General features: G+C 38.1%; 1 protein-coding gene across 1 annotated transcript in view; it reads left to right on the top strand.

Moving 5' to 3' along the window:
- NOX3 (NADPH oxidase 3) overlaps nucleotides 1–1,617 on the top strand; it is a 66,128-nt gene extending 64,511 nt beyond the window's left edge. The window contains exon 13 of the mRNA XM_086318497.1: nucleotides 1,491–1,617. Coding sequence (XP_086174623.1) covers nucleotides 1,491–1,617 — 127 coding nt within the window. The remainder of the gene's footprint in view (nucleotides 1–1,490) is intronic.
- Nucleotides 1,618–17,001: the final 15,384 nt, after the last annotated feature.

Here is a 17,001-nt window from a genome sequence, read left to right as displayed (position 1 = left end):
AAAGTGCTTTCTCGAATTTAGCCATAGGAATAATCTCTTTAAAAATAATACTTAAACATTTTAAACATATTGTCATTTACAACGAATCCACTTGATAAGTTCCTCTGAAGCTAGAGTTTGAAATGTCGTTGAACCATCAATTCCTACCATGGCTATTATTGTTCAGGAACACATAATTAAATGTGGATTCAGTACATGGCAGAGAATCATGTTAACACACGAGCTAAGAAGAATGAGGTTATAGAGGAGTTCCGCAACAAACACGATATGAGGAGGTAAAGGTGGTGCGAAGGGCTGGTCCTGAAGTGTTTCTAAGACAGTGTTTCTCAGAGGGTAGCTCATGGGGCCCATGTGCTTTAATAGCTCCTGGGAGGCTTGCTAAAAATGACTCCTTGGATTCGAGCCTGAGACTCTGTTTTAATAATCTGCCTAGATAATCTTATGCCTAGCAAAGTATGAGGACTTTTGACCCAGACTACAACCCTCTAATTAAGCTTGTGCCAGAGATTAGAAAATGTTACAAGGAATAGTACAATGCAAGATAAGGGAAATCGCAGTTTCTATAAGTCCCTGTAGAGACTGGCCACTCCCACTTTTCAGAGACAACCTGAATCCTGGTGCTAACTCATTATATTGAGGAGAGCCAGCAGTTGTGTTTTCAAGAGATTGGAGCAGCCCTGGGACATTATTCTGAAATGCCATAGTTAGAGAGGACAACTTTGAGGTGACCTCATTTTCAGCCATGTGATTTTCCTTTCCAACTCTTTTTTTTGGCCTTCTTTGAAAATTAAAGTAATTCCAACAGGAGAAGTAAGCAAACGTTGCTAGAACTTTTGTATAGATGATCTTAACTATGAAAAGGCAGAGTTGAAAAATAGCAATAACTAACACTTTTTAAACCTTTTGGAATGCATTATCTCATTTTGCTTTGGATAAAACATACCAAGTAGTCACTATAATCTTAGTTCAACTCATGTTGAGATTGAGGTTCATAGTCTTGCTCAAGACCATGCAGATAATAGGGAACAGAGCCATTTATTCATTTCTTCAGCAAACAAATATTGGTTGTCTACCCAGGATTACAGAGATGAGTAAGACAGACCAGGTTCTTGCTCTCAGGGAGGTGACATTCTAGTCAGCAATCCAAGAGAATGCTAATCAAGGTCACGACCAAAATTCCACCCAATATCACCTCTATAATGAAACGCCTTCATTTGTCATCATGGCACCTGCCAACCTCAACCTTCTTTACATCACCTATCTATATCCCACAGCATCTTGTGATACAGAGCTTAACAGGATTCTGGGAACCTGTGAGAGAACATGGTGCTAAAAGTAGGAGAAAAGATTTTAAGGAAAAAAGAAAGTGGGTGGAGAAAAATACGTAAAGTCACAACCGCGGCTACTCGCTAACTGTACCCTTCTGTCTTGGCTGCTGGCTGGCCTTGCCCTGTGTAACATATTCTCTTCTTGTCTCACCTCCACCGCAGCAGCAACATCGGCGTGTTCTTCTGTGGACCCAAAGCTCTCTCAAAGATACTTCAAAAAATGTGCCGCGTATATTCATCCGCTGACCCCAGGGGGGTTCACTTCTATTACAACAGAGAAAGCTTCTAGACTTCGGAGGGAAAAAAAAAAATCCACGTGTTGTATAAGTGGCTACAATCATATAGGTCAAGCGTCAGGAAACTTTTCCCCAAAAGTGCCAGATAATAATTATTTTAGATTTTGTGGACCGTATGGTCTCAGTTGCAACTACTCAACTCTGCCGTTGCAAGCACCAAAGTAGCCCCTGTATCTTAACAAATGGAGGTGGCTGTGTTCCAGCAAAACTTTATTTATGGACAGTGAAACCAAATTTCATATAATTTTCTTCTGTCATAAAATATTCTTCTTTTGATTTGTTCTCAACAATTTTAAAATGTAAGACATTCTTAGCTCATGGGTTGTCCAAAAATGGGTGGTGGGCCAGATTTGACTTGTAGGCAGTAGTTTGCTGAGCCCTGATATAGGTCATCTTTCCCAAGCTTGTTTTCATGCTTAACAATACGCCCAAATGGAGACCGGCATGGCTGCTTGGCTCATTGCCTCCTTTAGAAGTCATTTCAAATTTCATCTCCCTGATGGCAGAGACATCTGCCTTGTATCCAAACCTGATCTTTTCTGCTTTAAACTTAAGCTCCTTTGTGCTTTTTTCATCCTCTATAGATCTGAGAAATCACCAATGGGGGTTATCTTTCACAAAAATCCTTTCTAACTTGAAAATGATAATAAAACCATCCTTTACCTATCCCTTTTCTAGTCCAAACAATACTGAACTCTTAACTTTTCATCCAAGGATATATACCCTAGCACTTCAATCATTCTTGCTGCCCTTCTTCAAATCCATTTTCATTCTTCACATCCTTTTAAAATGTGTTGACTAAAATGAGATGTAACATTCTAATCTAAGCATGACTAGTAGTGTATAAAAGAGTGGGTTTTTTTAGAGCTTGGATGCCATATGCTTTTCAATACAACTAAATTCTGTTTGCATCTCTTTCTTCCTTTCCTTCCACATTTCTTTCTTTCTCTCTTTTAATAAGTACTTTTTGTTACTATCACATTTTGATCTATGGTCATCTTGATACTTACACCTCAGCTCAACTTCTACCCCACAAACATACTGGATTTTTTTTTTTAATTTTATACTCTTATTGAGCCAGTATTTCCATGCCATGCAACTGTTTTATCCCAAAAATGTTCAAAAAATACTTTTCATATTGTATAGTTTTCTCTACTGGTATCAATTCTTTTTTTAGAATTTTTCTTTCTAATATTTCAATATTGTTTTTAAGTCTATCACCAGATACTAATACTAATATTTAGCTCAGTTTATCTCAAATCTTTTGTTCAGTGTTCAAGTTTAGACTCCTTTCTTTAGATTCAAGTTCTTTAGATTCTAAGATTCTTTAGATTCAAGATCAAGGACTCCATGATGAATTTTTGTTACTGCCTGTTAATATGAGCACCCAGTTGGGAACACGTTAAAGATAACTAACCATTGAGAATGGCACATCGCCCTATACTGTCTTAGCTTAAAAATAAGATATCATATACAATGAAACAAAAACATTTATTGAAATTAAAACAGATTATGTTTTACAAATGCTTCTTATCTTTTTAGGTGGCCATTCTGCCATAGAACAGAATTTAATTGGTCTGACCTGATTTGTTTCTACAAAGTTAGGCAGCCACTTAAGCTCTTCCAAGTATTTCTAAATTGTAAATTGATCATTTGTTTTACTTTATCCTCAAATAATAATGCTGATTCTGTAATTTCTAGGGTATACACTTAACTATATTCTAGGGGAAAAGTTAGGTATATCCTGATGTCTCAAAAATTATTTCTACTAACTCTGCATTGTAATTTATTAGTATCTTTAATTATTCCTTGGAGAATATCATCCAAATTCTACAAATTTTAGTACACCAAATCTTTCTGTCTATTTATTTCCCCATTTAAGTTTGATTAGCCTTTACAACTAGGCATTTCTGTAGTCAAATATGTTTATTTAACCTTTAGCAGGAAAATAAATATATTAAAATATTTTCTCTTGATTATATTCAATTCTTACTTTTCTTTTCCTGTCTATTTGTAAATAAAATGTACTCTCTAGTCAACTAAACTTGTCTAATAAATATACTTGTCATTAAAAATAGGTTTCAGTCTCTGTAGATTTCTTTTAATTTTGTTATAAACCTAAAATTGTTCAAAACATAGAAAAATTTAAAAAAAAGATTTTGCTGCATTTGAAAAAATCTTTCCTGTTTGCATCCATTTTTAGTTTTGAGCTTTAGGTTATTTCTTTAAACACCATGTAGAATCTGACCTATCTCAATAGTAAAAATACGAAAAAAAATCAGTAGATTTCTTTAATGCAGCAATAATCAAATAGAAAATACAGATTTTTAAAAAAAGGATATTGTCTAATCAAAATAGAAACAAAGATATAGCAAACATAAACTTACCTGACAAGAATTATGTAAGGTGATTTGATAATTAGCAAACATTTACAAAGAGACATTTTTAATTTGGTAGAAATAACATGTTCCTAAATAGGAATATTAAGCATACCAAAAATATTGATTTGTTCCAAGTTAATTAATAGATTAAATAAAATTACAATCAAAATTTAAATTCTCTTTAAAACTTTTTGAAATACTAGATATGCTAAAGTTTACCTAGAAGAATATATAAGCAAGAAGAAGCAAAAAAAAAGTGAAAAGGAAAAGAGAAGAAAGAAAGAAAAAAGGAGAAGAAAGAAAGAAGAACAGAACAGAAAGAAAGAGAAGATAAGAAAGAGAAAAGGAAATTCAGCATCCAGAAGCATCATTGTAAAACCTAAGATCGTAAAGTAACCAGAAAGATAACACTAAATTACTTACAAATAAACAACAATAAATTTGACAGCTGCCTTCTCAGAAGCAGAAGTAGAGACCAAATGATAATGAAGTAATATCTTCAATGTGCTGAAGGAACATAACTATAAATTGAGATTTTTGTGCTTAGTGAAGTTATTGGGCAAAAGTGGAGGCCAAAAAACAAAAGTGAAGGCAAAATAACAGATATTTTCAAACAAAAGAATGACTCAGAATGGAGCTTCAGAGGAGTAGAGCAAGGTAGAATTTGAGTCAAACCACTGATCTCCTTTCTGCTTCAGAATTCTCTGTGCTTTTTTTTTTAGATTTTTATTTTACTATAAAGATCAAAACAGTATGGTACTGGCACAGAAATAGAAATATAGACCAATGGAACAAGATAGAAAGCCCAGAGATAAATCCACACACCTGTGGACATCTTATCTTTGACAAAGGAAGCAAAAATATACAGTAGAGAAAAGAGTCCCTTCAGCAAGTTGTGCTGGAAAAAGTGGTCAACTATATATGAAAGAATGAAATTAAAACACTTCCTAACACCATATACAAAAATAAAGTGGATTAAAGACCTAAATGTAAGACCAGAAATTATAAAACTCTTAGAGGAAAACATAGGCAGAAAACTCTCTGACATAAATCACAGCAAGATCCTCTATGACCCACCTTCTAGAGTAGTGGAAATAAAAACAAAAACAAGCAAATGGGACCTATTAAACTTAAAAGTTTTTGCACAACGAAGGAAACTATAAGCAAGATGAAAAGACAGCCTTCAGAATGGAAGAAAATAATAGCAAATGAAACAACTGCCAAAGAATTAATTTCTAAAATATACAAGTAGCTCATGCAGTTCAATACCAGAAAAACAGATAACCCAACCAAAAAGTGGGCAGAAGATCTAAATAGACATTTCACCAAAGTCATACAGTTGGCTAATAAACACATGCTCATTATCAGAGAAATGCAAATCAAAATTACCGTGAGGTATTGATAGCTTAGGGTGAACAATATTGGATTCATGATCTCCAAAGAAGATTTAGCTTCTGGATCAGGGACCAGGCTTGATTACTCAGAGCTTTTATGTGGAAAAGTTTTATTCCAGTGAAGAAGGACAGAGAAAACTTCTGACACAGACATCAGAAGAGGGATGGAGAATGCCCCCCTCACTACCAGACTCACTCCCACAACATACATTCTAATACAACAAGATTAGTCAGAAGGTTCCTGACTAAGGAGAAACATGTCCTCAAGCAAGATACATTGTTATCATATAATCATTAGTACAGAGCTTAAGGAAAAACATACCCTTGAGCAAGACAGTTGTTTTGTTGCATAATCATTAGCTCTGGTCTTAAAGAAAAGTCTTATGTGACTAAGACGAAGGAATGTAGGAAAAAAATGTTTGTCCCTTTCTCCTCCTTGAGAGCCCTGGACCCCTCCCTCCTTGAGGTCCCCCAACACCTTATCAACGTACCTAAGAATCAACTCTCTCAGTATCATCTCACACCACTCAGAATGACCATCACCAAAGAGTCTACAAACAATAAATGCTGGAGAGGGTGTATAGAAAAGGGAACCCTCTTGCACTGTTGGTGGGAATGCAAACTGATACAACCACTCTGGAGAACAATATGGAAATTCCTTTAAAAACTAGGAATAAAACTACCATATGACCCAGCAATCCTTCTACTGGGCATATACCCTGAGGAAATCATAATTGAAAAAGACACTTGTACCCCAGTGTTCAGTGAAGCACTATTTACAATAGCTAGGACATGGAAGCAACCTAGATATGTTCATCAGCAGATGAATAGATAAGGAAGTTGCGGTACTATACACAATGGAATATTACTCAGCTATAAAAAGGAATGCATTTAAGTCAGTTCTAATGAGGTGAATGAACCTAGAGCCTATTATACAGAGTGAAGTCAGAAAGAGAAAGACAAATATCATGTATTAATGCATATATCTGGAATCTAGAAAGATCATACTGACACTCCTACATGCAGAGCAACAAACCAGACAGAGACATAAAGAACAGACTTTTGGACTCAGTGGGAGAAGACGGTGGGATGATTTGGGAGAATAGTATCGAAACATATACGTTATCATATGTAAAACAGATAGCCAGTGGGAGTTTGATGCATGCTGCAGGGAACCCAAAGCCGGTAGGTACTCTGTGACTACCTGGAGGGCTGGGGAGGAACATAGGAGGGGGGTTCAGGAGGGAGGGGTCACATGTATGCCCATGGCCGTTTCATGTTGATCTATGGCTGAGGCCATCACAGTATTGTAATTATCCTCCAATTAAAATAAATAAATTTTTTTTTTTAAAAAGAGTGACACAAAGTAGACATGAGTAGGTAGATGATAGAAAGTTGACAGAGAAAGAGATGGAGAAATAGAGAGATAGATAGATCTTAAAATAATAACAATGCTGATCAAAATCTCAAGAAATATGGCTGACATATTTCAGCCATAGGCTACTAGCTTAGCTTCTATATGGTTATAGAACTGAATGTAATCAAAAGAACAGATCAACGTGCTGCCGTTCTGCTAACCACTAAACAATAAATATGCTTCCATCAGGTGAGTTAAATGCAGCAACACAACTAAATTAAGCCACATTCATTTCCTACCTTGTTTGTATATTACTTTCCAGACAGAGCCATCTTCCCAGAAAAAAATCTCATGCTGATGACCCTGGGATGTGTATTTATGGCCTTTAAAGTTGTTCAGTCATCAGACCAGATGTTTACTTCCTACTTTTAAGATTTTGGAATTATTTATGAATCTGAATAAGCTGTTCACATGTATAAAAATAAATATTTCACTTATTGATTATTTTTCATTGCCTGGGCCTTCATTGCTGTATGTGGGCTTTCTCTAATTGTGGCGAGTGGGGGCTACTCTCTGGTTATGGTGTGCAGTGGCTTCTCTTGCTGTAGAGCACAGGCTCTAAGCAGGCAAGCTTCAGTAGTAGCAGCACATAGACTCAGTAGCTGCAGCTACTCTCAGGCTCTCGGGCTCTGAGCGTGATGCATCAGTATTTGTGATACACACAGTGTGTGGAGATCTTTCTGGACCAGGGATCAAACTCCTATCCCCTACATTGGCAGAGGAATTCTGATCCACAGTACCACCAGGGAAGTTCTGGTGCCTTTTCTTGTCCACAGGTTTTTAAAACTTATTAGATGATATTTTTCCTTTATTTTGTCTATTGACGAATGTTTGTGTGTCCATTGCAATATCAGTCTACTCTCCATGGTTAATTGCCCACAATGGTCTCTCTTAATTTATTGTTATCTCCAATTTATTGTTATCTCCACAACTATAACTATTTTCAAAGTGTGTATCTCCAAAACATGAAATTCAACTCTTTTTTATTGTTAGCAGCAACTAAAACAGTTGACTCCTTCTCCCTTCTTTTGACTCTGATGTCATACTGACCCTTAGTTTTCTTCTCAGGCTCCTCTGTTCAACTTTAAAATGTCAGAGTGTCCTAGGGCTTGGTCACAGTTCTTGTCTTCACATGTCTACCCTTTACTCTTGACTGGTAGCACACATTTCCATGATTTTGAACCAATGAGTTCCAGATCTAAAACTCCAGCATATATTTCTCCTCTGGATTCCAGTCTGATATATACAACTGCTTACTCCACCACCAAAATATAATAAGCATCTCAAATTTTACATATCCACAACCAGACTCTTTTTCTCCTCATAAACCTGCTATTCCTCCATTTTTGTTGTTGTTGTTTTTTGTTTCAGTACTGAGAAATCTGTATGCAGGTCAAGAAGCAACAGTTAGACTTGGACATGAAACAACAGACTGGTTCCAAATCAGGAAAGGAGTATATCAAGGCTGTATACTGTCACCCTCTTTGTTTAACTTATTATGAGTACATCATAAGACATGCCTGGCCAGATGAAGCAAAAGCTGGAATCAAGATTGCTGGGAGAAATATCAATAACCTCAGATATGCAGATGACACCACCCTTATGGCAGAATGAGAAGAACTAAAGAGCCTCTTGAAGTAAGTGAAAGAGGAGAGTAAAAAAGTTGGCTTAAAACTCAACTTTCAGAAAACTAAGATCATGGCATCCTGTCCCATCACTTGATGGCAAATAGATGGGGAAACAATGGAAATATTAACAGACCTTATTTTGGGGGGCTCCAAAATCACTGCAGATGCTGACTGCAGCCATGAAATTAAAAGACACTTGCTTCTTAGAAGAAAAGCTATGACCAACCTAGGCAGCATATTAAAAAGCAGAGGCATTACTTTGCCAACAAAGGTCCATCTAGTCAAAGCTATGGTTTTTCCAGTAGTCATGTATGGATGTGAGAGTTGGACTATAAAGAAAGCTGAGCACCAAAGCATGGATGCTTTGAACTGTGGTATTGGAGAAGACTCTTGAGAGTCCCTTGAACTGCAAGGAGATCCAACCAGTCTATCCTAAAGGACATCAGTCCTGAATATTCATTGGAAGGACTGATGCTGAAGCTGAAACTGCAATACTTTGGCCACCTGATTCAAAGAAATGACTATTGGAAAAGACTCTGATACTGGGAAAGATTGAAGGCGGGATGAGAAGGGGATGACAGAGGATGAGATGGTTCGGTGGCATCACCGACTCGATGCACATGAATTTGAGTAAGCTCCGGGAGTTGGTGAAGGACAGGGAAGCCTGGCATGCTACAGTCCTTGGGGTCACAAAGAGTCAGACACAACTGAACGACTGAACTGAATGTCACCATCATCTACCAAAATACCTATAATAAAAACACTAAATACATCAGAGTTATCTTTAATTCTTCTCTTTTTCTCACCAGTCCCCTCAAATCCCTATCCCAAACCACTGTTTCATCATCTTCTTTCTTCTACATATTCCTAAAAATAGTTCACTAAAGCATATGTCAAGCTTTGGTGACCTTGGATATGTACAATAGAAACTTCCAAGTGAATGCTTATGGGTAGTCCAACTTCAGGCAATCTGTATAGCAAATCTGATCCACAAATAGGCAAAAACAAAGGACTGCTCATCAGGGTAACTAGTCTGTCCCTTCACTAAGAGATGGCTGGCATCCCAGTTATGTGTTTCATCTACATAGATCATCTCATTACCAAATAATAGAAAGTTTTCTTAGACACAGCAGTAATTATTATGCTGGATTTTTTTCTCTTTTCTTTTTCTTTTCTTCAATTCTGAAATTGTTTTCCCTATCAAATTATTATAAGAATTCTTCATCTCTAAGTTGCTTTTTCTCAGTTCTGCCCCTCTGAACAAAAGAAAAGCTATTTTAAGAATTCTTTATCAATTTCAAACACCTTCAAAACTTCCTAATTGATCTTAAAGAAAACAGCTCAGTAATGATCCAGTCTCAGTTTACTGATTTAACTAATTATGCCAACTAAGGAAAGGACTGTCACCATTACATTTTTTATACAACAGTCTTGTGCCATTTCCTCCAAATCTCAAGCCAATTTACCTCAAAATTCAAATTTTTAAAAAATGTTTGCAGTGTAGGACTATAATCAACAATATGTGGTACCCACAAATGATCCTAGCAAAATATATGAAAACTTTACAAAGAAAATCATAGAACTCTATCAACCACTTCCTTCTCACACTAACATGAATGGGGGTGCTCCTTCTCTACTGTCTCACCCCCACCTTGAGACTGTGTGGTGGGGACTTGTCAAGTATTCTTGTCCTATCCTAAACAAAAATCTAGGAAAGGTTGAGAGGAAGGGTCTGGGAAAAGGGTGGGAAGGGGAGTATTATAGAACTAAGAATGCTGAAGAAAAGGATTTGTAAATCTATATACAAGGGACTTCCCTGGTGGACCAGTGGTTAAGACTTCATCTTCCAATGCAGAAGGTACAAGTTTGATTCCTGGTCAGGGGGCTAAGATCCCACATGCCTCAAGGCTCAAAACCATAAAAACAATAAAAGCAACATTATAACAAATTCAATAAAGACTTTAGAAATGGTCCACATCAAAAGAATAAAACCGTAAAAACAATTAAAGTCAGGACCTTTCTCCAATGGGGATCTGTTCACTTTTTTTAAAAAATCTATGTATGAAGTCCTGGGAAAATTCCCAAGAGGTCAATATGTAAAACCAACCAGAAACAACAGCAGATGACTTGAAATTTGAACTCTGGTGAGGAATATCATCCAGGTTTCACATCAGCCTCTAGGTTGCACACATGAAGCATACCAGAATAGAATTGCAAAGGCTTTAAAAACTAAATTGATTTTGGAACCACAAACCACAGAAGTGGGCCAGGCTGTGTGTTCTGAACCTAAACCTGTTAACTGCCAGCTAAAATAGAAGATCTAAATAAGAACCAGAGTGTCATAACATTATACTCAAAATGTGCAGGACACAATCCAAAATTTTTGTCATACGGAGAGCTAGGAAAATCTCAACTCAAATGAGAAAAGAAAATCAACAGATGCCAACACCAAGATGACACAAATGTTGGAATTATCTAACAAGAATTTTAAAGCAGCCGTCATCAAAAGGATCCCACAGGCAACTGCAATCGCTCTGAAACAAATGGGAGAATAAATCGTCTCAGCAAAGACATAAAAGACACACAAAGAACCCAATGCGAATTTCAGAATTTAAAAATATAATAACTGAAGAAAAAGCTCACTAGATGACTTGCGGTAAGTAAGATAAGGACCTGAAAATGTCCACATCTTAATCCCTGGAACTTGTGAGGTGTTTTGGCAAAGGGCAATTAAAATTCTAAATGCAATGATGGTTGCCTTGAGATGATCCTCTTGAAATGGGAAGATCATCTTAGATTACCTGGACAGGCCACATTTTCTCATAGGGAGTTTAAAAGTAGAAGAGGGAGACAGAAAGGTCAGAGTCAAGAAGCGGAAGTTGGAATGTGATGGATGGCTTTGAAGGAGGAAGGGGCTGCAAGCCAAAGGACGTGGGCCTCCCCTAGAAGCTGGGAGAGACAAGGATACAGATTCTCCTCAGAGCCTTCAGAAGGGAACATAGCCTTGCCAACACCCTGATTTTGTTCTGTGAGACTCGTGTTGGAGTTTGACCTAAAAAAATACAAGATCACAAGATAGGGTTATGGCATTAAAAGATGCAAAGTACTATGTATAAAATAGGCAAGCAACAAGGATATATTATTCAGAAAAGGGAAATATATCCACTATTTTGTGATTTCTCAAGGGGTGTATAAAAACAAACACCAACTAGATTTGGCCTATGGGCCATAGTTTGCGGATGCCAGAATTAGAACATGAATAAGCCTCACAATCATATTGAGGGAAAAAAAGTTATTGAAGAATAGATATAGTGAGGAACTATTCAACAAGATTAAAAAACATACAAAACAATATTATTTACTCATATACACACATAATCAGATAGATGTAAATGTACAGAAATTAAATTACACATCCAAACTCAGAACACTAATTATTTCTGATAATAGGAAAACAAGGAAGGACCTCAATAATCTTGGTTATATTTATTGCTTAAATTGGATTTTTAATGTGTATTACATAAACTGTAATTTTGCATCACTTGACATATTTTATAATATTAAAACTTTCTTGGTAGATTTTTTTTTCTCTGCTAAGCAAGGGATGACTCCTCAAGTTATCAAGGGATGTATGGATTGTCCTCAATGGACGGACAGTAGGTTCCCAGGTTCATCCTTCTTCAGGGTTTATACACTTGTCCCATATATTAAAAGTGAGGGTTTGAAAAAACTTGGTTTTCTGGAACCCAGGAAAGCATGTTCAATTCATCATTGTGCCTGTGTCAAGGAAGCTTGGCTTTCATCTCGACAATAACTGTCTATAAAATTTCCAAAAGTCTGTGATGAAAGAGACCCAGACACTCAGTGTCTCCCATCACTGCCATCTCCCAACACACATGATCACTTGCTCAGTCATGTGAGATTTGGATTTTTAAGAAGACACACCTCCAGTTCACAAGGATGTCATTTGCTAATCCTCCAAATGCTCTGTCTTAGCCACCATCACATAGCTACTGTCACATCGAGTTCTAGGACCTTCCACTCTGCTTCTAGTCACTTACTCTCTTTAAATTTTGAAGTAAGGATCAGAGTATGGCAAAAACACAATATGGAAAGAAAATATGAGACAAGATCTGGCACAAACCTCTAAAACTACAGCAGATAGCAAGCTAGAAGGCAGGCTCAGTCTACAAAGAGCAGCTAGGCAAGAAGACAAGAGTCATGCCCAAAGAAGGGCCATAGGTCAGGCAACAGTGGACATTAAGACTTCCAAGAGATAGACACATCCAGGGAAGGAAAGTAGACCAAGGTAGTGGAAAACCCAGATGGGTAGCACATTGGATTGAGGATGACAAGTGTCATCAACAGGAAGCTTCAAACCTAGCAACCAGGGCAGTGGCTGCAGGATTGGGTGTCAGAAGCAGAGATGCCTAGACTCACTTGAGGATGGCAAGGTGGTGAGAACCAAAACAGCGCTCAGGTCTCAGCAGTGAAGCACATGGGAGCCCAGAGACGTCACAGGGCTCTGGGAAGCTGCAATATTCAGCCCGTCTCTTGTCTGATTCGGTCCAAGAACCAGGGCAGATGTCAGTGAATGGCAAGACCCAGCCCAGCTCCTGTGACCTGGGGAAGGTCACAGGAAGAGAAAAGGGAGGGCAGTTGCCTTTCCTCTTCTTACATTTGTCAATTTCCTCCCGCCTCTCCCTCCCATCCCCACCCAGGTAGTCATTATTTGTACTAACATCTGCAGCACATTTTTGAGATTCACTGCTGGTACAAAGAAAGCATCCCAAAATAAAGTCATGCTATTGTATTTTTCCTTAATGGTGCATCTTGGTTTGAAAATTGCTTAAGTTTTGGAAATGTCTCTCCATCCGGCATGATTAATGTGATACATACAGAAGAGCAGCCGAGTGAGTGGAGAATTAGAGTTGGTGCCAGTTCACCTCGAGGCATTTATCTTTGTTTTTTTTTTTCTTTCCCCTGGTGCCTGCGCTGAGCCTGAGGGTAAGCTGACACTTTTTTTTCTTTTTTTAACAAATTAAGCTTCATTTTCCTTTTCGCGTGTGTGTTAAGAACCTTGAAGGGAATGAGCTTTGTCTGCAACCTCCAGTACCAGCTGCCATGGCAGGAAAGAAAGAGGTGACAATTTCCTGCAGATTCCAAATGATTGTTTTAATGGGGCTGTGGTGGAGGTAACAAGCACAAAGATATTGTGCTGCCAGGAAAAAGCAGGTTCTCTCTTCCCCTAGCCTCGCGCTACATGATGTAACATTTAGCTTCTGGCTTAACGTGGCATCTCTTCCCGGCTTTGATTTATTCCCACTTTTGCAAATCACAGAGGTATGTTACAGGAGACGCATTTAGAGCTGTTGTTATAGTTCATTGAGGAGGCAGGCTGTTATCCCCACCAGAGGAGAATCTTCCACGTGGCAGGGTGAGTGACCTAGAATTAAAGGGGAAAAAAAAGTGAGGGAGAGAGAGACTGAGAGAGAGCAGGAATCTAGATGTTAGGCTGGGATGAAATTGTATTTACCTTGATTGAAAACTCTTTTATTATGAACATAATTTAGATCAGAATGGAAAATAAAACGCCTGGGCTCCTTGCCTGGCCGAGAGTGTTGCTGAGTACACAGCCGCTACAATAATGTAAGTGCATATGTGATGACTGTGTTATTGTGTTTATATACGAAGGCATTATGCTCCATCAAAGGAAATGAAAAATATCTCCATGGGTTTGCTCAGTCAGCTTCTTTAGCAGAAAACGCTTGGAGGTGTGGAATAGTAACAGTGGCCAAAATGCAGAATCTCAAAGAACCATGCAGGCTTATGTTAAAGTCACATATCCATCTGAAACAAATGACATGCTGACCAGACCCTCGCCTCCTTGGAATAGTTAATCCTGTATTATGACGTGGGTCTAAGTACTCCCTGAGCATGAATTATGCCTGCAGCTGCTGAGTTGGGCAAAATGATGTGTAAGACAGCAATGCTGTCTGCAAGGAGACTATAGTCCAGTTGGGCAGGAAAAACACTTCTAAAGAGAGAATTAAAATTGTAGGGAGAAGGTGTGGATTTCAAATGAGTTGCTGCAATGATTCAGATTCTAATAGGAAGTGAAGTGAAGTAAAAGTCAGTCGTGTCTGACTCTTTGCTACCCTGTGGACTATACAGCCCATAGAATTCTCCAGGCCAGAATACTGGAGTGGGTAGCCTTTCCCTTCTCTAGGGGATCTTCCCAACCCAAGGATCAAACCCAGGTCTCCCACATCGCAGGCAGATTCCTTACCAGTTGAGCCACAGGGAAGCCCAAGAATACTGGAGTGGATAGCCTATCCCTTCCCCAGCAGATCTTCCTGACCCAGGAATCGAACTGGGGTCTCCTGCATTGTAGGCAGATTCTTGACCATCTGAGCTATTAGGGTCTAGTGGGAAATGTTCTAGGAATTTAGCCACTCTCTCCAGAATGTCTGTGAGTATGTGTATTTATCTCTATATTAACATTTTATTTACATAGATGATATATATTTTACCTTCTTTTCCTAACACACTCAATTAGGAAGTCTCAATTTCCTTATTTCTACGACTTTCTCCACGTCAAAGCTACACTCTGGACCACAGAACTGAGCTAGTAGAGGCCTTTGTCTCCACGTCCCACTCTCAGCAGTGTAGAGGAGCCTCTGGATGTTTTCCTTGTCAATTCAAGTCATAATTGACTGCCCCCAGCCCACCCCTTGCCCTGAATGGTGTGGACCAGTGCAGTGCTGGGCATTGAGTACGGCTCAGAGGAAGGCAAAGAAAATAATCAGCTCTGAGCGTCACTCTGTGCTAGAACCATGGGATGATGCTGAATGTTTCACTTGTTATCACATCTCAACATAGAATTTCCACAAGAGCAGGGATCTTATCTTATAATCAATACTCTATCCTCTTTTCCTCGTTCTGGGCTTGGCAGATAGAACATGCTCAGTAAACATCTGTTCAATGAATGGATGAATAAATGGATCTTTATAGCAAAATCGGTGAAGCATGTATCATGATCCCATCTTTCTGGCAATGAAACTTCAACTCAAAGATTGAACCATCTGCACGTGGTCACACAACACATGGAGACAATTACCCACATTCAAGGTTAATTAGGTCTGACTCCAAAGACCAGCTTCTTTCCACATAAATATCATTGCTTAAAGACAAAAGACCTAAGCCTGATCTCAGAGGGCTTACCATCAAATAGGGAAACAACACTTCACAAACAGCCTGAGGCAGGCTGTGCCAGCATCCTTTATCTGGCAGTAGCTGGTGACCCACTCACTCTCTCGTCTATACCATAAAGGGGAGGAAAGTAATTACTAGCACACTTGGTTTTGTCTACCCATGTTTTTCCAGGCCAAAATAACCTAAGAGTAGGAATGTAAGCAAAAACTTTAAATTTCTGATTCCAGTGTACACTTTCTTTTTTTTTTCTGATTTTGCACTTATAAATTTCTATCAGATGGGTCTGGATTCTCAGCCGTTTTCCTCTCTTCTTGTGCCAGCTCACTGTGGTGACAATGTATTACTTGTAAAAGATCACGCCTCTGACCTGAGCTAAAGACATGGCTGATAGGAGGCAGGATAAGAGGGATTTAAGCACAGAATCTGGGGTCCCATTCTACCATTCAGATGCCAGTCAAATTTGTAAAATGACCACAGTTGTGAGGCTCAGATGATAAATGCCTCCGTAGGAAGATCAGATTGTTACCACCTTAACCCAGTGATAAATTTTAGTATCACTCACGGTGCACCAACCAGAAATTAGCTACCACCCATTGTAATTAAAATGAAATACACAACGACACCTATGACGTATTCTTGCCAGAATGTTTAATGTAAATCTGATTGGGTCTTTCCATACAGGGCATAGAGAATAGGTTAGATGGCACCACAGAAACAATCAGACACATACAGAAGGAGGGACATTTTAAAGATAATGGACCTGGTCTCTTTAAGCCAGAGTCATGATTGTTAAAAAAAGAAAAGCAATGTTGAACTGTAAAAATAAATAAATAAAATGAAATGGAGGATGGGAGGATTTTTCTAGATCAAGAGATATTTAAAGAAATATAGTAAGTGTGACAATTTAATTCTGATTTAAACAAAAGAGCTATAAAGTTATTTATGGGAAAGAACTGGGGAAATTTGAATATACACTAAGTTTTAGATATTAGGGAATTGTCAAGGATGATAATAATTTACAGTTATGTAGAAAATGTCCTTATATTTTGGAGGTGCATACTGAAGTACTTAAGAGTGTAGTGTCATGATACCTGTAACTTAAATTACTTCCACCAAAATAAAACAGATGCAAATATAGAAAATGTAGATGATGGGCTTATGGATGATCCTTATTCAGACTCTCTACTTTTTAGGATGTAAATTTTCATAAAAAAAGAGAATCTGAAAGGATGATACAATACCTGTGACTTGTTGAACAGAATTCCTGGCACACAGTATAGGCTTATTAATATTGGCTTTTCCAATGATTATTGTTTGTTATTATTTCCAGCTGTCACTGCTG

This window comes from Bos grunniens, chromosome 9, assembly GCF_055505025.1.
Source record: "Bos grunniens cultivar Pamir isolate PY7600 chromosome 9, Bosgru_T2T1.0, whole genome shotgun sequence".
Lineage (NCBI taxonomy): Eukaryota > Metazoa > Chordata > Mammalia > Artiodactyla > Bovidae > Bos > Bos grunniens.
The sequence above is the reverse complement of the archived record's forward strand: the minus strand, read 5'-3'. Positions and strand labels throughout refer to the sequence as shown.